The sequence below is a fragment of the Tachypleus tridentatus genome, chromosome 10, assembly GCF_004210375.1.
Source record: "Tachypleus tridentatus isolate NWPU-2018 chromosome 10, ASM421037v1, whole genome shotgun sequence".
NCBI classification, from domain to species: Eukaryota; Metazoa; Arthropoda; class Merostomata; order Xiphosura; family Limulidae; genus Tachypleus; species Tachypleus tridentatus.
In genome coordinates, this window is record NC_134834.1 from 20,362,348 (window position 1) to 20,385,733 (window position 23,386).

The following is a 23,386-nucleotide window of genomic DNA, read 5'->3' on the forward strand; positions in this document are numbered from 1 at the left end:
TGAGTAATACATTTGCTCGGAAGCGGATTAATACACAAACAGTTAGGCAGCTATTCGGATGGAAAATAGTCCGGGTTGCAAAACAGCTCGTACAAATTAACGTCCGGAGGTGTTCGAATGTTATTTGAACTTCCTCATGCCCGCATGTGGTGTGGAGTTATTTAATATAGCGGGACTATTTAATTGTTTTTGATATGTGTTATGCTACATGGTTGTTGACGAACAGACGAAGGCGGACAAAGTGAAGGCAAAGTATGATTTACTTTATTTCTGGGACACATGGCTTTTGAAAACTATTGTTGGATTTACAGCACTCCTAATGAAGACACAAGTTATAAGATTCCAGGTTTAACCCACATTATGTACAATATAAACCGTCAACCTAACAATACCTATAACTTTATACGTATATAAATAGCCCTTTACCAGAAACTGTTATCAAGATACGAAGTAATATAATATATTTTAAAAAGTAAAGTTTAAGAAAACCCAGACAACAGCACGAGCTTGTTGGACGGTTATTTGGTGCTTTAGATGATTTTTACTATTAACAGGTCCCTCACGAGCCAGTGGGAGATATTTTTGTTCGATAACAACAACTACCCAATCCAGCTTTTCTTAATTTGGGGCCATTTTTATTAACTGAAAAGAAGACGTTTTCAGCTTTTTTTTTTTTTTTTTTTTTTTTAAGCGTTGGGGTTACTAAAAGTGATTGGAAATGGTAAAGTAAATGAAATTCATCAGCACATCACGAGCTTAATGGTCAGCACAAATGGTAAGCATTGAAGTCTTCAAATGAGAGGTCCAGGAACTATGCAGCAAGCCTTGTACAATATTATGTGTACAGCTGGTTTCAAAGTGTTCTTGTCTCTGCTCATCCTACTCCTGACTATCGTGATACTTCGATCTTCCTTACTGAATCGCAGGTGAAATCGTTCGTATCTCAATTGTTTGTTTTGGTTTTTAAATTTCGCACAAAGCTATTCGAGGGCTATCCGTGCTAGCCGTCCCTAATTTAGCAGTGTAAGACTAGAGGGAAGGCAGCTAGTCATCACAACCCACCGCCAACTCTTGGGCTACTCTTTTACCAACGAATAGTGGGATTGGCCGTACCATTACAATGAAAGGGCAAACATGTTTGGTGCGACCGGGTATCTAAATTGAAAGCTAATCATAAAAAAGTGATAACACAAGAATAATGAATAAATGGTGCTGAGTATGTGGCTTTATTGATATATAAACTGAATTTAGTCCTAGCGGGTGGACCTCAGTACCACAGTACTAGCTAGTATGGAGACTGTATTTCACATAAAAATGTACGAGTAAAAAAATACGTCCAAAACCACCATCTTTGGGAGCTTTAGGATTGAACTTACTTTTAATAAGGCCCGGCATGGCCAAGCGTGTTAAGGCGTTCGACTCGTAATTCGAAGGTCGCGGGTTCGAATCCCGGTCGCACAAAACATGCTCGCCCTTTCAGTCGTGGGGGCGTTATAAAGTTACGGTCAATCCCACTATTCGTTGGTAAAAAAGTAGCCCAAGAGTTGGCGGTGGGTGGTGATGAATAGCTATCTTCACCTTTTGTCTTACACTGCTAAATTAGGGACGGCTAGCGCAGATAGCCCGCGAGTAGCTTTGTGCGAAATTCAAAAAACAAACAAACAATACTTTTAATATTGAACGAGTGTAGTGTAAAGACACCCTTTGGTTCCTGAGGGGCTTGTTAAAAAACGAAGTTGAAAGAGAAACAGTAGCACCGATACTGTTTTTTGAATTCAGAACACATAATTTTAGCAATTCTCGATCATAAATGCTTGAAAAAAAAAAAAAAAGTGAAGCTACGTGACTGCCATCTATTGTTAAGTAATGTAAACAAATAAACTTTACTAGTAAGATTACAATTTCAAACACGATTGAAAGAAAAGTCTTGAATAAACTGCTGTATGAACTCTGTCCACAAAAAAGGGTATTTAATATTCTCTATCTGACACTGGAACAATAGCTGACTACACATTTGTAAACCTTTCGCGGGCTGGGAAACTTGTCGCGTTCTTGGACGAGGTTCCAACAGGTACACCATGTTTCTCAATGTTGGAGTTACTTTCGTGTTTTGTGAAGTTGAAAGAAATATTTGAGCTATCGTCAGAGAGACTTAGCGCTCTAAAAGGATGCATATTACGACAAGGCATTTGTCGATATTCCAGATGAAAGCCTCGGCCACTGGAAAAGTCGTCACTCTCGAACTTTAACTGTATTTCCGGCAGTGGGCCATCTCTGAAACCTAGGTAAACTATCGGAAAGAAAAATAATTTTTTTTCCGTTACTTATGAATGCTATTATAAACACATAGATACACACACACACACGCATATAATATATTAATTTACGACTGAGATAAATAATTGCATAATAAGTTATAATTATCTTGTATTAAAATGGATATTGTTGAAATTGTTTATTGACTTAATATCATCTTAGTTAAAAGATCAAAACGTAGTATTAAAACGTTTAAGTGCGCCCTCTTTCGTACACAAAAGTTCAAAATTTTTTCACTCTTACACAATTTGCTACTTTTTACGTTGATTTTTTTCACCGATTTTATTAATCAAGTTCACATTATTATAATAAGCTAATGGTATTTCTAAAGTCACATAGAGGTCGCTGTGATACAATTAATACAAAAGAAAATAAAAAGGTGACAAAAAAAATCGCAAGGGGGGAGTCTAATTTGTGAAATCAAAAGCTAACACATGTTGTGGTGAGCAAAATCAGCACTAAATCGTGTTAATGCTGCGGGGGTATTGGGTCATGTGACTCTTTGAAGTTAAAAAATGCTAATACTTCATCAGAAAGAATGTAGACTATGCAGAAAGTGTTAAATAGCCTAACCAGCTGTGCTACAACTATATAAGCACAATATTTTCATCACAAAAAAATAGGGGATTCAGCTGAGAGCCCACTGCGTATGTCCATGTATGTGGTTAATTGATTCTTTGAAGTTAAGCCCAAAGCAGAACAATGGGCTATCTGCACTAGCCATCCCTTATTTAGCAGTGTACGACCAGAGGGAAGGCAGGTAGTCATCACCACCTACAACCAACTATTGGGCTACTCTTCTACCAACGAATAGTGGCCGTCACATTACAACGCCTCCACGGCTGAAAGGGCGAGCATGTTTGGTGCGACCGGGATGCAAACCCGCGACCCTCGAATTATGAGTCGAACGCCTTAGCCCACCTGGCCATTCCGGGCCTAACTGGTACATTTTCTTCTTAAACGAGCAGACCGAGAATACCTATACAAAATGTTAAATTTGCCAACCTATCATCGTGCAAGAAAGTGTAACGTACCGTTGTTTTTAATTTGAATACATTAACCGCTACTTGTTTAAACTGTCACATATAAAACGAGTTTCATTATAAAGATAACCACATATCTGGTCACTCGGAGGGTGGGTGAGGTTAGGCCAAAACTGTTTCGACTCGTAATCTAGGGTCGTGGGCTCGAATCCACGTCGCCCTCCCCCCATTGTAAATTTTCGGATTTACAATGCTAAAATCAGGGGTTCGATTACCCTCTGTGTACATAACAGATAGCCTGATGCAACTTTACTATAAGAGAATACACACACGAATCCCCACCTCACCAAACAAGCTCACTCTTTCAGTCGTGGGGGCGTTATAAGTGATAGTTGGTAAGAGACTAGTCCAATAGTTGGCGGTGGATGGTGATGAATAGCTGCTTTTCCTGTGATATTTCACTACTAAATTAGAGACGGATAGCGGAGATAGACCTCGTATAGCTTTGCATGAAGTTCAAAAACAAACAAAACAATTCCTGGACGGTACAGCGGTAAGTTTACCAGTTTACAGTGCTAAAATACGGGGTTCGATTCCCTGCGGTGAACCCATCAGATAACCTAAAGTGGCTCAAACAAATAATTATCAAGTCCAAACTTACAAATTTCTCTTGTTATCTCTGTGCCACAGTAACGCTTGCCTTCGATCAGAAGAAAGTCTTTTCTACAACCTGAAGAGAATTCCACATCAAACTCGTGGAAGTAGATCTCGACCCCACAAAATCCTGGCACTGGTTCAATCCGGTAAGAACAACGTACTCCATTGTTGTAATTCTCGGGAAAATTAGGACTCGTGTAATGTCCATTTTCCTGTCGCTGGCAATAATCACAAAGTGTCGGTGGAGGTGATGCTGCATGAGGTCAGATAACCAAGAATAGATAAGAAAATAATGACTTAAATTAAAACGTTCGTCGCCATATTGGTTCTTCGTTTTGACACTCTTTTTTTAAATAAATGTTTGCAAAATAACATCGTTATTAAGAGAACAATGCCTTTTCTACGTTTAAAGATAACGTACAAAGTTGTGAACTATCTTCTTACCAGGTCGCCATATTGGTTTTCGTTTTGACAATGCGTTACTTGCTGAACGTCTATAGAGAAACCAGGACGGTTCGTTGCTTTGTCTGAATAAAAGTAAATACGCAGAACATCTTGTTCCTCAAAATAAATTCTTCCTGCGTGAAAAAACAACAACAACAAACAAACATGAATCGTACAACAATTTTAGTTTTTATTTACACTAGTATATATAGTAAGATGAATTATTTGCTGTTATAGGACAAACACGTGTGCCGTTTAAAAACAAACTCGTATAGAGATAGAAAGTTTATTAGGTGAAAGTAAATAAATAAGAACACATCAAAACGTTGAAAGATTAAAACGTTAATTTTGAATTTCGCGCAAAGATACACGAGAGCCATCTGCATTATCTGTCCCTAATTTAGCAGTGTAAGATCACAAGGAAGGGAGCTAATTATCACCACCCACCACTAACTCTTGGGCTACTCTTTTACCAACGAATAGTTGTGTTGACCGTCACATTATATAGCGCCCTCGTAGCTGAAAGTGGCGAACATGTTTGTTGTGACGGGGATTCGAAATCGCGACCCTCACATTACGAGTCGATTGCCTTAACCACCTAGCCACGCTGGGCTTAGAGAATAGACAGAGCATACAGATAACTCACTGTGTAGTTTTGCGCTTAATAACAAACAAATAGCCTTGAAGGTTGTCGAAAGATATTACTTACACGAGTATTAAAGATATATATTAATGTGAACTATTATTATATCAAATAATAAGCTACCCACCGGTGGCACAGCGTTATATCTGCGGACTTACAACGCTAAAACTGGGTTTCGATACCCGTGGTTAGCAGAGCACAGATTGCCTGTTGTGCAGCTTTGTGCTAAATTGAAAACAACGACGACAATAACAAAATAATAATAATTTGTTTTACCAGGATAACTTACTTATGGAACCGACTGGTACTTGACCACAAAATCGATGTCCTGTAATGTCGAGATAATCGTATTCACAGCTTTGGCTTTCTTCCAAGTGAAAACTTTGCACAGTAAAGTCAAGAGCGCACACGTCTGGACTGTTTTTTTCGGATCATATAATGACAGTTGATGTTGTTTGGATAACTTTGAGGGTATCCTGGACTCCTTAGAACAAATGTTTCAGAGGAAAATTCATCGTCGCATAATTCCCGAGGATCAGCTGGATAAATGCAAAATCAAGTGATCTATATAGCTAAATCATTAGGAAATATTGGTAATTTTATAGGTTTCTATAAAAGTCATGACAACAAAATTCAGAAGAAGAATGTCCATAGGATCCATAATTTAGTTTCTTTCTTTCTCAAAGGGTTAAGCCTTTACTGTTGTCGTATCACACAATACGTTGCATAAAATAACGTAGCACAACATAAATATTACGAAATACATAATTTTACAGTGTAACATAAGTTACTAATTATGTTAATAAGGCGACCGACTCATGGTGTGCGAATGTCGAGTTAGATGTGATGTGTAATTTTCTCCAATCCTATTGGATGCGATGTATATTTTTCCTCCAATCCTATGCAAGTAGGCTGCGCAATGGGATCCTGCGCCTTGGAGTTTCTTTGCTCACTTGTTAAGGTGATACTGCTAAGTTCTTATGTGTATTGTGCATGTAGATTAAGTTCTATATTAACAGTGAACTGCATTGTTGGGGTCAAAACAAACTGTCATTGACTGTATAACTGGAGTTAAGAAAATATTTAAATACACCAGACACTTGATAATAGTACAGGATACAAAAAACATTGTTGGACATAACTTTTATAAGGTATTTACTGGGGAGAATTTTGAAATTTTTCAAGCGCAGAAAATCAATCGGCATAAGGAGAACAGCAGCCTTAAACAGATCTTTTGAAGTCATTCTAAAGGACAATCACAAAACTGTTTAATTATCTGTTAATATATTTAAATTGTTTTATTTATGCTTTGATTCTGTTTCTTTGCCACTGATTTGTTGTTGTTGTTTTAAATACATATATTTACTAAACCAATTGTTCATGTTTAGTATTGTTACTTCACATAACACTGTGTAGTATGTAACTATATAACTAAATATAACGGGTTCGAATACCTTGCCCAATGCTACTCGAGAGCTATCTGCGCTAGCCGTCCCTAATTAAGCAGTGTAAGACTAGAGGGAAAGCAGCTAGTCATCACCACTCACCGCCAACTCTTGTACTACTCTTTTACCAACGAATAGTGGGATTGACCGTAACATTATAACGCCCTCACGGCTGAAAGGGCGAGCATGTTTGGTGCGATCGGGATTCGAACCCGCGACCTTCGGATTACAAGTCGAACGCCTTTACACGCTTGGCCATGCCGGGCCTCACTATAGAAAGTATATTGTCAGTCTGTTGATAACCAAAATGATGTCACATAAGGGACGCTTTACCTTGCAACTTGTATCGTTGTGACGTCAGTAAAACGTACGCAGACAATCATACACTATTTAGGCTATAACACAGAATGACACATGAACTCCAAAATCAATCAATAAAATATTTTTTTTATTCTTAATTTTGGTTTTGTTTACTTTTCAAATAGAACTTGTTAAATAGAACACTTCTGGGGAGCCTAGAAGTACAACCTTGTACTAGGTTATTTCTTATTACGTAGTACTTGAAATGGAGGCACTAGAACAGTAGGTGCTTAAACCCTCGAGAAAGGCGTTATCTGAAACGTTGCCTATTAACACAAATGCTAATCTAAATTTCGTGGTCTAACTTCTAGTAACTATTTATGGTTAAAAATATTTTGAAATAATCTCTTTTCAAATATTGGTTATTGATGGATTAATGAATTAATTAGGTATTAAAAAGTATTCGAATAAAAAATATACTTGCAGGGAATAACAGGTGGACGAGGCCTTGGTCGAGATCTGGGGGGAAGCCTTGAACAGTCTATTTGGCGCCCTTTGATGAGAAAACCTGTTCCTGGCGCTCTTTCGTCAGATCGAAAGTAAATTTTCTTTTCGAAGTTTTGGAAGTCAAATATCCCTTTATAAAACGTTTAATTAATAAACTTGCATGCTAGAATTATTATGCAAAACCAGACTCATGAAGTAACATTAATATTACTTTGAGACATAATAAATGTCCTTAAATTTGTTTGTCCTTTCGTTAACGTAATATATTTGTTTCACTATTCTAAGACTGGTAGATATATTACTGTTTCAAATAAGAGGCAGCAAGCCCAATAGTTCTTGTATCACTAACCCTAACGCATCCGCAATAGTAAACCATTGGTCGAAATAAAATTATTATATGGAAAGTAAAGCTAGTTATTTTTATTATCACTTTATTGCTGGCTTCTCTAACTCTTTCTAGTATGAACTACAAAAATATGAAAAACAACAGATTATTTGATACTATTATTTTTATACCAAAACAGTGAGAACGATGTAAGCCTAGTTTCTCGATACGTCTGCGTCACAGCAAATTCACAATTTTCTCGGCTTGGTAATACAAATAAAAACACATATTTAACCCTCTTAACACTCGAAAACATCATAATATCAAATAATCTTGTAAAATTATCAGATTTCATAACATTTAAATCCGAAACTTTTTTTGCAATTAATAAATACGATAAACAAATCAAAATTTAGCAAAATATAGCAAGTAGGGAGAGGAAGTTTAAAACACTTATATTTTACTCTATTTTATGTTAAACGTCATGGAATTCTTAAATATTACTTCGACTCAATGTATCATAAAACCTTATGGAAGACCAGCTCGTTTAATAATTTTTTTTATCCCTGTTTGTTATAAATTGAAGAAATAAAATATATTCTCTCTCTCTCTCTTGTCCCCCAGTGGCAACCGGGTTTCGATATTCGTGGTGGACAGAGCACAGATAGCCCCTGGTGTAACTTTGTGCTTAATTTCAAACAATTAATCAAACTCCCTCTCTTTTATTCTTATTACAAGATAATCAATTAAATAATTTCTAATTGAATAATGGAAAGCGATTTAAATGGAACGTACTTAAGACTAAAATGTGATCAAAATTACATAGTTCGTTTGCAATTTGAAAATCTTTAAAGATGTGTCAGTTGAAAGTTTGAAGATTAGTTTACAGCGCCCTCTTTTTTCTATATTATTATTATTTGCACACGCCTACCATCTTTGAGGTACCTAGAATTTATTTGCGCTTTAGCATTGAGCAACCAATGTTTTACGGGTTATAATAACTATACAAACAAACTTACTGACACTGTTTCCTGGTAAACTTCCACACAACCGCTCATCGCCAACAGCCAGATAATCGAACTGACAGTCAGGGCTGGGTTCCAAATCAAAGCGAACCAGTTCGAGTTCTAGCTGGCAGACACTCTCGCTGAAACGTTTGATAGTGTAGCGACAGTTAAGGTTATTCGGATATGGATCGGGAAAGTTGACACTCTGTAGTTCAAACACTGGGCGATTAATAACTTCGTCGCAAGTAGTTGGTAGGATTGGTGGACCGAAAGGAGGTCTTCTAGCAGGAGGAACTGGGCGCGGGGGTAATGGCCTGTCAGGACCTGATGGTTTAGGGTATGGAGGAGGAAAATATTTACGACAATCCGTCTGTTGAACGTGTATCTTAAATCCTGGTTTGGATTCGACTGAATCGGAGTGGAATCTCATTATAAACTCGAAATTCCGGAACTCGTATTCCCCTGAAATATTACAAAAAAAGTTACCAAAGAGCTTATCCTAAAAGAATTGACAAAAATGTTTGTCGTACTGCAGCATGTTATTAAATAAAATTAACATTATTGAAATACAGATGTATAAATGTTTTTTTCGAATTTTATTATCATCAAAGCAGATGTACACATGTTTCTCACGTTTTTTTTGTCAATATCCAATCCGATGTGCATACGCTGCTCACCTTTCTCATGAGCATCAAATACTGAAAAGAAAAATGGTACTGCATCTACAGTTGTAACATAAACTGTTTGTTACATGTATTATACATCTATGAACTTATCCAGTTTATCCCCGATGCGAATCAAAACAAAAATCTATCCATGTTTTTTTGTTTATCCACTGCAGAGGAATGACATTTGTAACTAACCAAAAGCATCAAATTATTACAGGAAATTACGAAGTTGTGGACCCGGCATGGCCAGGTGGTTAAGGCGTTCGACTCGTAATTCGAGGTCGCGGGTTCGAATCCCCGTCGCACCAAACATGCTTTCCCTTTTAGCCGTGGGACGGCTAATCCCACTATTCTTTGGTAAAAGAGTAGCCCAAGAGTTGGCGGTGGGTGGTGATGATTAGCTGCCTTCCCTCTAGTCTTACACTGCTAAATTAGGGACGGCTAGCGCAGATAACCCTCGAATAGCTTTGCGCGAAATTCAAAACAAACGAACAAAGTTGTTAAATTTGAGGCAAATATTTCTTTATAGTAATGACTTGTAGAATTTTCTTATTTCATTTTAAATCAAGCTTTAAAGTATTAGACATACTGTAAAAATAACGTAATTAAAAAGTTAGTAAATTTTTACGTATTTTCATTAAGAAATAGGAAAAGCAGCGATTTCGATCAAATCTCTACAAAGGTTAAATACCATCCGCGGTACGAAGCTCAGTCAACAATAAAGATTTAATAATTTCTATTCATGTTTACCAAGAATAAATACTATCCCACTGTATAAGGGCCCGGCATGGCCAAGCGAGTTAAGGCGTTCGACACGTAATCCGAGGGTCGCGGATTCGAATCCCGCTCGCACCAAACATGATCGCCCTTTCAGCCGTGGGGGCGTTATAATGTGACGGTCAGTCCCACTATTCGTTGGTAAAAGAGTAGCCCAAGAGTTGGCGGTGGGTGGTGATGATTAGCTGCCTTCCCTCTAGTCTTACACTGCTAAATTAGGGACGGCTAGTGCAGGTAGCCCTCGAGTAGCTTTGCGCGAAATTCAAAACAAACAAACCCGCTGTATAAAACTTACAAAACAATTTAAAAAAAGTTTTATTAAAATCTTTATTAAGATTAAATACCATTCACGGTACAAAACTCACTCAACAATAAAAAAATAATAATATTTATTAAAATCTTTATTAAGGTTAAATACCATCCGTCGTACGAAACTCACTCAACAACAGCAAAAAAGTAATAACTTAGATCAAACTCTTTACAAAGTTCAAAGGTTAAATACGGAACTTACTAACAGAATTTCTTGGTAAGATACCACACACACGTTGACCATCAATTTCTAGATAGTCATATTCGCACTTGTCAGTCGACTCAACATTGAAAGATTCAAACGTCATCCGAAGACTACATATGCGATTACTTATTCGAAGGATCGTGTAGCGACAGTCGAGCTTGTTTTGGTAATTATCTGGAAAATTTGGACTCGTTATATCAAATTCCACCGAGGCATACAAGCGATCACAGGAAACAATCGATGGTATAAAAGGAGGGCGTGGAGGACGCGGAGGGCGCGTAGTGGGAAATGCTGAAAAAGAAATCATGAATTGTATCTTGTGCTTAGAAAAACAAAATAAAACAGAAATAAGAAATAACAACAAAATCATTTCGTAAACAAAGTTTGAAGTACAAAACCTATAAACACTTCTACGTCCAGTAAGTATGAGAGGCGCTTATAACACTAAAATTCAGGGTTTGACCCTATGCTAAGAACAGCACAGATGACTTTTTTGCGCAGCTCTGTGATTAAAATAGTTATTACAACGTACACAAGCTTACTAAGGCAATACTTTTTGAGGTAGGACCCGGCATGGCCAAGCGAGTTAAGGCGTTCGACACGTAATCCGAGGGTCGCGGGTTCGAATCCCGTTCGCACCAAACATGCTCGCCCTTCCAGCCGTGAAGCGTTATAATGTGACGGTCAATCCCACTATTCGTTGGTAAAAGAGTAGCCCAAGAGTTGTCGGTGGGTGGTGATGACTAGCTGCTTTCCCTTTTGTCTTACACTGCTGAATTAGGGTCGGCTAGCTAGCGCAGATGGTCTTCATGTAGCTTTGCGCGAAATTAAGAAACAAGTTTTTAAAAATATATTAATATATTTAACAGTTATTAAAATTGCAGGGGTTTGTATAATGTAAAAATACCAAAGCAAGTACAATGGTACCTCGGTTCTCGAACTTAATCCGTTCCAGAAGGCTGTTCGAAAACCGAATCAATTTTTCCCATAAGAAATACTGTAAATTAAATTAATCCGTTACAGACCTCCAAAAATTACGCATTATGAAGAGTAGCCCAAGAGTTGTCGATTGGTGATGATGACTAGCTGCCTTCCCTCTAATCTTACACTGCTAAACTAGGGACGGCTAGCTCAGATAGCCCTCGAGTAGCTTTGCGCGAAATTCGAAACAAACTAAACCTTTTAGAGTAAATTCAAAAATTCAATTTGCCAATGAGACTAAGAACTTTAATGAATGTTTGAAATTTAAAAATTATCTTGAAAAAATTACGTTTGTTTGTTTTTTTGAATTTCGCGCAAAGCTACTCGAATCTATCTGCGCTAGCCATCCCTAATTTAGCAGTGTAATACTAGAAGGAAGGCAGCTAGTCATCATCACTCATCGACAACTCTTGGGCTACTCTTTTAACAATGAATAGTGGGAATGATCATCACATTATAACACCCCCATAGCTGAAAGGGCGAGCATGTTTGGTGCGACGGAGATTCGAACCCGCAACCCTCAGAATACTATTCGAACGCCTTAACACACCAGGCCATGCCGGGCCTAAATTACGTTGGATAATCACTCATATTTCATTCTTATTTCTACATTTTGTTCTTGAAATAAATATTTGTGCAACAATGAATACACTAGGAACATTATTTTAGAAGCACAAGAGGACGTTGATTTTGCAGTTTTTATTCACCTATTAGAATTTATTATTTTGTATTGTTACGTTATCGAATCCCATTTGTATTACACATTTGACACTGGAAAAGAACATTTTTCATGACGCCGAAAAAGTCACGATGACTCAAGAATGACTCATTTAGATGAGAGAGCAAAAGCATTTGTTTAATGCTTAGTTATGATTCGAACAAATGAATGAGGCAATAACCGAGAAAACGGTCATGTATTAATGTTTTTAAATGCAATAAGCTAAAACGTTAGGTTAAACATTATCAGTATTTGACGTTAAAGCCTAAATAAAGCTATTTACAAGAATGTTTGAGTATATATATATATATATATAAACAAGCAAGAAATGACAGAGGATCACCAATTGAAACAACTACTGATTATGGCGCCTCTAGTGATAAGAAAATGTACTACATTTTGTCTTAATCAACAACCACTGGTAATGGCACCACTAGTGACAAGATAAGACACTAAACCTTCAACTGATAAAAAAATACTGATTATAGCGCCTCGAGTGACAATATAAGGTACTAAATTTTGTTTTTATCAATAACCATTAATTATGGCGCCTCTAGTGACAAGATTGGATATTAAATTTTGCTTTGATCAAAACTTCCTTTAGTGACAAAATAAAGTACCTTTTTTTACTAATGTTTGACATTTTTACATGGAATTCGGGAAGTTTTTATGATACATAGGTTTAATGTGTTATATTTTTTCCTGCGGTTATAGTGTGTAGCTATAGTCAACTAGATACAATAATACTGTATATTTTCGAGGAAGAAACTCAAAGAGTAAAACAAGTTAATCTTTTCATATTGTAATTGCTACATTGTAATTATCATTATGATTATGTTAATAACATTTTTACAACTGTTTTCTTATGATTTAGAAAATACGTATTTTGACGTTGAGATAAGTAGTCAGTTTCTGGCCACTTTGAAAAGCTAATATTAGCTGGTTCGAGACTTTGAAGAAAAAGATTTTTCACCGAGTTATAAAAATATTTGTTCAAAGACTATACGTACGTCTGTCTCCAGAGCAAGGAACTTGGCGGAACGTGGCCCTAAATCCACGACCTTCGAAGTTGTCATCCGTGATAAACCTGACGACAGCTTGATCACGCCCTCTGGAAATTTTTAATGTTTCTGTAATAATAAACCATTAAATTGTTCATGAAAAGAAAAGAGGGAAATATTGAGCAAACTTAAATTGAAGAAAATATTATCAATTATATGTGTATATGTGAGTAGTTTCCAACAAACTAAAAATAACGTGAGAGTTATATATATATATTTATTTATATATGAACAGAAAATACACGTTCATACACACACACACATGCATATACATTAGCGATTTTCAACGTACACGAATAATTAGGTGAATGACACACAATAAAGAATATAACAAGTCATATGTGTTTTTATTAACCAAACTGAATACCTGGTCCTATTTCTTTGTGCTTGTTCTTTTTACTTTTGTATTAATGCGCTGAGTATCTACACACCTAGTGACTATAAGCATAAACAATAAACCTCCGAATACCAACAGATATTTTATCTGTTATGTTGTATTTATGTAATATTTTAAACAGTAATTTCTGTGTGTATTTACTCAAGAAATGTCCGCAAATTCTTTTTTTGTAACAAAGTGTTTGGAATCTACGTAGTGTGACACTTTAAACGCCAACACTAAGGTCTCAGAATGTAGCCACAAGTTAACATGTACAAATTCAGAGTGTAACACAAGCGTTGTCATACTTGTCTGTCCAATTAGCTGTCTCCCACAGTAACGATCTTCGTGGATTTGAAGATAGTCTTCTTCGCAGCGACCTCTGGAGGATTGTAGTTGAAAGTCTGAGAATTTAAGCACCGCATGGCAATACCCTGGTCGAAGTCTCAAACGATAAGTGCACAAAAGATTGCTGGGATAGTTTCTAGGGTACCCATAACTCTGTATAACTCCTTCAAGATCGTCATAAGTCTCGTCACACGATTCTCCTGAATCAAATAGAAGGTAATATTGTTAATAAAACATGATCAAGACATTTTATTAGAGTCAGATGTTTAGTAAGGGCGACATCTATAGAAAACTGGAGTAGGTTTAGCTTTTCCGTGCGGACAAAGAGAAATACTGAAATCTCTGACCACTCGAGGGTGACCTTTGAACACCCGTCGTGGAGAAACGAACAGCTTTTCCAAACAAAATATTCCTTACCAAGCATTGTCTTCATCAACTCAAAAATAGTATACCGTGTACGTGAAAGAATAGCCTTTCCAAATGAAAGACTTACGCGCCTATACTATTTAGTTAAATTTCTAGATTCTAAGGTGTCAAGGTTGCACATGCTTAGAAAAGGGTTTCATGATCACGACCAAAGGTTTGGTTGTTTGCTTTAGACGTTACGCATAAAGTTACAAAAACCTTTTGCGCATAGTTTGTTTGTTTTGAATTTTGCGCAAATCTACAAGAGAGCAATCTGCGCTAGCCGACCCTAATTTAGCAGTGAAAAATAGAGAGAAGTCGGCTGGTCATCACCACCCGCCGCCAACTCTTGGGCCACTCTTTTCTGCGCATAGATAGATGTTCCTAATTTTGAAGTGAGAGACTAGAGAAAATATAGCCAGTCAACGACACCCACCAACTACTGAATGACTGTCACTCTTATTGTACACCTACAGCTCCAAAGTAGAAGTCTGTGGGGAGAGAAATTATGCATCCTCTGATCCACAATCAAAGAACGCTAAGATTCAGGCCACGCCACAGTCAGGACACGATAGATTCGTCCATTTTACAAACACACGCTGAAAAAAAGGATATTTTGACAGAGGACTTGAGAAACTATTTGTATATAACAGAGAAATGCAGTATAAACATATATTGTTTATATATAATGTAAAAGAAACTTTCGAAATACTGTGTATAATAACTTGTGTTTATGAGCTACTTCAATTTGAAACATGATATAAATTTAAAAAAATAACGCATAGAAAAAGTTATTTTAAGAAGAAATACTAAACGTTTAAACTCTATAAAACTCCACTTGAAAAGCTGTTTCCATAACCACGAATTTGGGACGAGAAAGAATCTATCGTCTACTTTTAATCATCTGAAATACAAAATTTACTCTCTGACTTATCTCAAACGATAAGAAGGAAATAGCTGGAGAAATAAACGGCATAGCGTTTAATCCTACTATAGCTAAGTAAACAACCATAACTTTAACAATAGACTGAAAGGGCAAACATTCAGTAGCCCATTTCAGTAGAAAAATAGAAGAGAAAGCAAAGTGCTTGTCATCGTCTCTCTACTTTTGGTGTTTGAACAATTAAATGAAATACAGTTATAGGGTTGAATAACCCATTGTATTATCTACAACTAAATATAAAATAAAAAGTGTTTTGGGAAGTAAATAATTTGAATATATATAGAGCGAAAAGTTTGAGGAATGACGCATCTTAAGCCTAACGCTCATACACTTGAATATGTAAAAAAAAAAAGTATTTGAGAAACTAATTAATTGTTTATTTGTTTGTTTTAGAATTTCGCGCAAAGCTACTCGAGGGCTATCTGCGCTAGCCGTCCCTAATTTAGCAGTGTAAGACTAGAGGGAAGGCAGTTAGTCATCACCACCCACCGCCAACTCTTGGGCTACTCTTTTACCAACGAATAGTGGGATTGATCGTCACATAAGAATGCCTCCACGGCTGAAAGATCGAGAATGTTTGGTGCAACCGGGATTCGAACCCACTACCCTCAAGATTACGAGTCGAACGCCTTAATCCACTTGGCCATGCCGGGCCCAACTAATTAACATATAGACTAACCCTAACTTTACTCGAAAATGTAGAAGAAACTATCAAACAGTCAGAAGACCATAAAATATTATCGCTAACCCAAAATTACCTGAATATCCAATTAGAAAACAACTGTAAGTAAAACAAAAACAAACTGGCACTTAAGCCTAATTTACCTGAATTTCCTGATGGAAAGCGGTCAGTGGAGCAAGGAATCTGTCTTGCACGAATGTGGAATCCTTGCCGAGTGGTGGCCGAGTCTGAGTGAAACTCAATCACTTTCTTCGAGGTTTTGAAATCCAATATTCCTAGTGACAAAGAAAATGATATTGTATTTAAGATATAATGTGGTTGATTAGATATTTTAACAGAAGTATCTATGGGATATTTAAAAAGTGTAAATTAAATAAAGTAATATCTTTAGATGCTCTAAAGACTTTGTTTATTCACAGGTACGTCCCTCAATATCCTTTATAAGTGCATCTAAGCCTATTCTTGCTTAAAGTCCTAGAATAGACTTCAATGTAACGTGTATAAGATGGGTCGTAACTGAACTAATCGCCAGCAGATGCGTCATGAAACATGGAAGCTAACAATAAGACTGGATATCCAATCTGCCTCAAGCATCATCACTATCGCTAGTCCTTTTCAATATCTATAGAATGGATCTAGTCCGCTATAATAGTCCAATTAGATCTTGTGTTTTGCTATTTGCTGACATTTTGTGCAAGATAAAGGCTCTAGCAAAACTGAAATCGAAAGCAGGATACAATCAGTCTCAAGTGAGATGAGCAAATGATACAGGAATGGTCATCAGTCTTCCACCAGGACAGATCATCACCATTCTTTGTGTATACTGTTATCCTTCTCAAATAAGAATGGAGTACCAGGTATAACCATTGGTTGCCAATAAACCTTTTACAACTAATAACATCATGATGACCTGAGCTATCAAAGACATCACTACACTTAAAGTTACAACAATAAAGAGATCATGAGATCATTAGATGCTAATATTATACCGAAATCTTATCCACTCCATCTTGAATTATACATTACCTACGATCATTATGAATACTACATAGATAAATAAGATTATGAGCAAAATTTTCATTTGAGTCTTCTATTTTAAGGAGTGTCATTTCATTACTGATACACTGGCCTTTTTTAGTCAGGGCATTCCAGATGCACAATAACACTGGAAATACCAAACAAGCAAAGTTTTTCCTAAAATATACATCAGAAGACAGTCGTGGATGGGCAAGCGCCATAAAGTCACCACTTCATCTCAAATTCTCACATGTTGAACAAATGTCTGGCAAAACTTGGGTCTATTAAAGTCAACTTATACAAAAAAAGGTAGAAGATAAGCAAGGAGTGAAGCAAAATAAAGCCTATAAACACCTTGTTTTAAACTATGTTGGACGGTCACCTGTCATCATGGCCACAAATGATTCTTACACCACAGATGACGAGGAAACTGGTTCGGCATTCATTGTCTCACGGAACAATAACATTCTGATAAGACTAATGGAGCATTTAATTTTTCCACGAGCAAAAAAAGTATGGAGATGACAGTCATAAAGACAGCCTTTTTGTGGGCTGAAAGCAATGAACCATATATAAACGTAATATCTTTGGCTGCTTTCGGAGTGATTGTTCTCCAGGTGAAAGGTAGAAAACAGATTAACTTCATGGTAATACCATCACATCGTTTTAATTCCAAGTGGAATTAAAGTTAAACAAAGATTACGAAGAACTTGCAAAAGGAACCCGTTTGTTAAATACAGAACAAATATACTGCGTTAGTAAGACATGAAAGAATTCTTTACAGACATCCAGATGAAACGAGTCTTTAAGAAACCAAGTACCTTATGATTTAGCTTGGTAAAACAAGAGAAAAGTAATCACAGTATACAACAGACACTTCTCTTATATCATGAGTAAAGAAACATGTTTCTGTCTCCCGCGAAAATATCTGCTTCTACGTGAGGGTCACCATCTGTGAACACAATCGTTGGAATTGTCACCCAATACTCAATTCTGAAATGGAATATTTTGAGAAAAAAAAGACAAAAATTTCCTTCTGGGATGTCTTGTAAATATACATACTCAAATATTCGTTAATTTTGTGAATATACGATCTAGTAAATAAACAATTTGTTTTCCTCTCAACAAATAATCCTATAAGTAGACATACAGAAATAATTACGTTATTATTAGGAAGTCTTTAATTATGGTACTATTTGGCACTTTTGGATATGTTTACGTTTTTGTTAAACTTACATTTATGTAAACATAAGATCATTGTAAAAGGCTGTCCACAAAACGAGTTTAGAACAGTTTACTGTTTATGTAATTATCACCTTTCTGTTGCCATTACATTATTTCTCGTTCATGGGCTGGCTCCAGCGAGATTATACGTTTTATTATAGGTCCTGATTATCCCAGAAACATGTAAAGAAATAAAGGAACTTGGTTATTTACTCGATTCTCCAACAGGGAGCGCTCCACACAATGTTTCGCCATCCACACGCAGATAGTCGTACCGACAATCTTCGTTACCCTCAACATCAAAAATGAGAAACGTCAGTTCGAGCTGACATATATTATTCTGACGGTAGATGACGTAACGGCAGTCACGGTTGTTGGGATATTCGCGAGGATACTCTTCGCTCGTGATGTCAAATTCCAACTCTCTGAAATTTTCATGGCAGTCTCTAGACAACGGTGTTGTAAGGGTCGGGGCGGAGGTTTGAGAACATTCTTCCTGAGTTATTCTCATTCGAAATCCAGGACGGGAGCTGGCAGAGTCAGTCCGAAACTGGATCACTTTCTCAAACGACTGGAAATCGTAAGTTCCTAGAAAACGAAGTCAAAAGCAACAAGTAATAAAACTGAAAGTATCTGCTACATTCCTTTCTATTTGAATATTTATGCTTTCTGCTTTTCTATTATTATTTCCTAAGACTGGAAAGGTATTCCAGGACAACTCAGTTTCTATGGTGGGTATAAAAGTTAAGTAAAAACCTCTAAATCCTTAACCACTAAAGAATATGTTATGAACTACTTAATATCAGCTAACATAAATACACACATGCTGAATGAACAAAGGTTTTTCAGCCGTCATCATGGTTTTAATGGGTACAAGTCACGTTAACTGTTACTTTAATTACTTCTAATTACCTCTAGTGTGGTGTTTTCACAACAACACAACACAATTTTTTGCTATTGTATTGCGGTAAATCTAAGCAAACATTAACCATAAACTGTCTACAGTGCTGTACAAACGTGTTAAGACAAGATAATATGTTATCAATCTTTCATGCCATAACAGAATGTAAATTCAAACACTATGGTTATGCTTCACCGCCCCCTGTTGACAACTGAAAGAACCAGGGTGAGAATACTTATCATAATTCAGAATTCCCATATACTTGTATTGTTTGTTTGTTTTGAATTTCACACAGAGCTACTCGAGAGCTATCTGTGCTAGCTGTCCCTAATTTAGCAGTGTAAGACGAGAGGGAAGGCAGCTAGTCATCACCACCCACCGCCAACTCTTGGGCTACTCTTTTACCAATTATCGTAATTCAGAATTCCCATATACTTGTATTGTTTGTTTGTTTTGAATTTCACACAGGGCTACTCGAGAGCTATCTGTGCTAGCTGTCCCTAATTTAGCAGTGTAAGACGAGAGGGAAGGCAGCTAGTCATCACCACCCACCGCCAACTCTTGGGCTACTCTTTTAGCAACGAATAGTGGGATTGACCGTCACATTATAACGCTTCACGGGTGGAAGGGCGAGCATGTTTGGTGCGACCGGGATTTGAACCCGCGACCCTCGGATTACGAGTCGAACGTCTTAACACACTTGTACCAAGGACGTGTCATAAGGACTCTACCTGAATGAACATACTGATCAAACTTAGTGTCTGAAATAGCTGTCATCATGCGGTATCATAACTATATAGAAATAAGCTAGAATATGGTACCGGTATATGCCAGAAAAAATCAGTTAAATAGCAATCCACAAATAAACCTTAAACGTATAAAAAAATAACACTATATATTAAGATTTTTGTGTCATGCATTGGTCCAAAAAACGTAATTGTTTCTTTGTTGTTTTTTTTAATTTCGCGCAAAACTACACGTGGTTTCACCTGTGATTTATCTTCCATTGTGCTTTGAAAGTAGCCTGAAATTTAATTTTTGTCTTTGTTCTGACACTTTTGCACAGCACTACAAATAATTTCGAGTATATAGTTTTTGTTATCACACAAAAAGATATATTAATTGAATAACAGGAGTTGTTAAAGCTGAATTAGGCCAGAGCTAGTTTAATTCAAATGCTGAGCTACTTGTGGACATCACTGGCCAGTCCTTTTGTCATCAGGTGCACATGATGAAAATCAAACAAAAATTACGCTCTGACAATAATGTGATGCCGGTAACAGTGTTTAGCAGGTCAGTTGTTTATGATGACAAAATAATATTATCAGTGTTACACGTGTACTGTAGCAGCAGAGGGAGACAAACCATGTTTCTAATGATCAGATATTCTTCATAATGTCAAAAGAGAATCGTAACTAGTCGCGGAATTTGAAATTCCTTCAGGCGGAATTAGAATAAATCTATGACACCTTGGGCGTGGTCAAATACACCAATCGAAAGAAATTAATCTTCTAACTCCAAAACTGTAATTGTGTTATAAATTAGACAATAGATAACGGAGCTATGAGTTAAACGTTTGTACTTGGGAAAACAACAACAACAAACAAACTGAGAGCCGTTATGCCGCGGCTTAAAAGTATTACAAGCAATGCTCTGAACGGGTAACAAAGTTTGTTTGTTTGTTTTTGGAATTTCTCACAAAGCTACTCGAGGGCTATCTGTGCTAGCCGTCCCTAATTTAGTAGTGTAAGACTAGAGGGAAGGCAGCTAGTCATCACCACCCACCGCCAACTCTTGGGCTACTCTTTTACCAACGACTAGTGGGATTGACCGTCACATTATAACGCCCCCACGGCTGGGAGGGCGAGCATGTTTAGCGCGACGCGGGCGCGAACCCGCGACCCTCGGATTACGAGTCGCACGCCTTACGCGCTCGGCCATGCCAGGCCGAACGGGTAACAAATTCTTTGTTTTAATATTCGCCATCTAGAGGAAAGTTTATCTTTAGTGACAGAAACGTTGAAACTACACTGAATCCCCGAAATTATTTTTAGGTTTTTAAGCAGGAAGTAAAATACACTTATGATAAAAATCGTGATAAATTTCATGAATTGGTTTATTATAATAACACATATGGTGACTCAAATACAATAACAATCTATTAATTTACAGGAGTGTCTGTGCGTGGGTTATTTTTTTAGGTCCAAGCCGCACAATGGACTACTTGAGCTCTGTTCACTGCACTGCTAGGGATCGAACTCCGGATTTAGCGTTTTAATTTTGTAAACTTGTTATTGACCCACCGGAAGACCAAATTACAACAACTATTAAACGCATGTTACTTTTTATTGGATAACATTTTATATCGTAGGGTTTCTTTACAACACTTACTAGAAGTTCCAGCTGGTAAGGTTCCACAAAGTTTTTGCCCATCTACATCTAGGTAGTCGTATTCACAGTCGGTGCTGGATTCAACATCGAAGTCCAGAAACTGTAGCCTCAAAGAGCACACGTTGCTGTCGTAACGACGGATAACGTAGCTGCAGTCCAGATTGTTGTCATAGTTTTGGGGGTAGTTTACACTGCTCAGATAGAATTCTTTTCGGGTGTACACGTCGCTACAGAAACTGTTGTCGGGTAGAAATGGTGTCCTGGTTGTAAAAGTCTCACACTCTCTTTGTAGCACGTGGATTTTGTAGCCCTTGTCATTGCGACGATCATTAGAGTGAAATGACAACACCTTCGCTGCTTCGAAAAATTCAATAGTCTCTGGAAACACAAACATACTTTGATTAAAGATAGATACAAAAAATTACCACCGAAAGACGCAAAGCTATCGTATAACTCAATTACTTTCAACAACAAGGTTATCATATTTTTGTTAATATTACTTTTAATGTATGTTTGTGTGTGTTTTTTCTTATAGCAAAGCCACATCGGGCTATCTACTCAGCCCACCGAGGGGAATCGAACCTATGATTTTAGCGTTGTAAATCCGGAGACATACCGCTGTACTAGCGAGGGGCATTACTTTTAATTACTCCACAGGGGCACAATGGTATGTCTTCGGATTTATCCTACTAGAAACCGGGTTTTGATACCCGTGGTGGGCATAGCACAGATAGCCCTTTATGTAACTTTGCGCTTAACAACAAGAACTAAAAAAACTACTTTTTTATCTTTCCCCTGATAGAACTTCGTTAACTTTATGGACTTACAACTCTAAAATTCGGGGCTTGATTTCCCTCGGTGAACACAGCAAAGAAATACAAACGTGGTTTTGCTCTATAACAAACAGACTAAAACTTTAAAATGCTCCAACTTACGTCTGGTGTTTTCTCTCAGCTTGCCACACAGTCTATCTCCGTTCACTTCCAGATAATCATCAGAACAGTCAGGACTTTGCTGAATGTTAAAGTCTACGAACGTCAGTTCCAGTCTACAGACGAGGCCGTTATATTTCACTACGGTGTAGCGACAGTTCAAGTTGTCATTGTAGTTGTTTGGGTAGTTCACGCTAGTTATTTCAAATTCCAGGGCTGTAAACCTTTCGTTACAAAATGTTGGACCCACAAAGGGAGGAGACGTTGCTGTGGGAATGCACTCCTTCTGAGTTACCCGGATATGAAAGCCACGACTTCTAACTAAAGCGTCACTATAAAAATGAATTAAGGTGCGCCGACCTCGAAACTCGAAAGTTCCTGATAAAAAACAAAATAAAAAAATTACAAATTCAAAATATTAGAATATTCTGGATACCAACCCGTTTTGTTTTGTTTTTACTTCCGTAGATAATTACTAAATATATATATATATAACTTCTTAATGTCGTTTCATCTGTACCGATTTCAAAATGGAGATACACAGACTTTGGGAACTCAAACATCCAGGTACGTAGAACAACATATATGATGGGTTTGACAAATTAATTAGCATCTACATTATGTACCATGACTTACTGTTGTTTCTTGGTACAAGTGAATTGTATTTCACCATTAAAAACGTTTTAAAAATTATAGTACACTTATATTTCACTAGGTTTCCATGAATATATTATTTATTTCTGAATATAAAACGCACCATGCTTGCGATATAGGTCGATTTGGTATTTTTGTAATAGAAAAGATAAAAAAAGTTCTATTAG

General features: G+C 37.0%; 1 protein-coding gene across 1 annotated transcript in view; it reads right to left on the reverse strand.

Annotated features, from left to right (window-relative positions):
* Positions 1 to 1,854: 1,854 nt before the first annotated feature.
* LOC143227984 (cubilin-like) overlaps positions 1,855 to 23,386 on the reverse strand; it is a 64,180-nt gene continuing 42,648 nt past the window's right edge. Inside the window, 15 exon segments of the mRNA XM_076459336.1 lie at positions 1,855 to 2,290; positions 3,961 to 4,204; positions 4,207 to 4,209; positions 4,401 to 4,534; positions 5,333 to 5,439; positions 5,441 to 5,582; positions 7,273 to 7,425; positions 8,640 to 9,089; positions 10,584 to 10,877; positions 13,296 to 13,415; positions 14,031 to 14,270; positions 16,244 to 16,375; positions 18,555 to 18,929; positions 21,634 to 22,011; positions 22,569 to 22,943. Coding sequence (XP_076315451.1) covers positions 2,007 to 2,290; positions 3,961 to 4,204; positions 4,207 to 4,209; positions 4,401 to 4,534; positions 5,333 to 5,439; positions 5,441 to 5,582; positions 7,273 to 7,425; positions 8,640 to 9,089; positions 10,584 to 10,877; positions 13,296 to 13,415; positions 14,031 to 14,270; positions 16,244 to 16,375; positions 18,555 to 18,929; positions 21,634 to 22,011; positions 22,569 to 22,943 — 3,431 coding nt within the window. The 3' untranslated portion in view covers positions 1,855 to 2,006.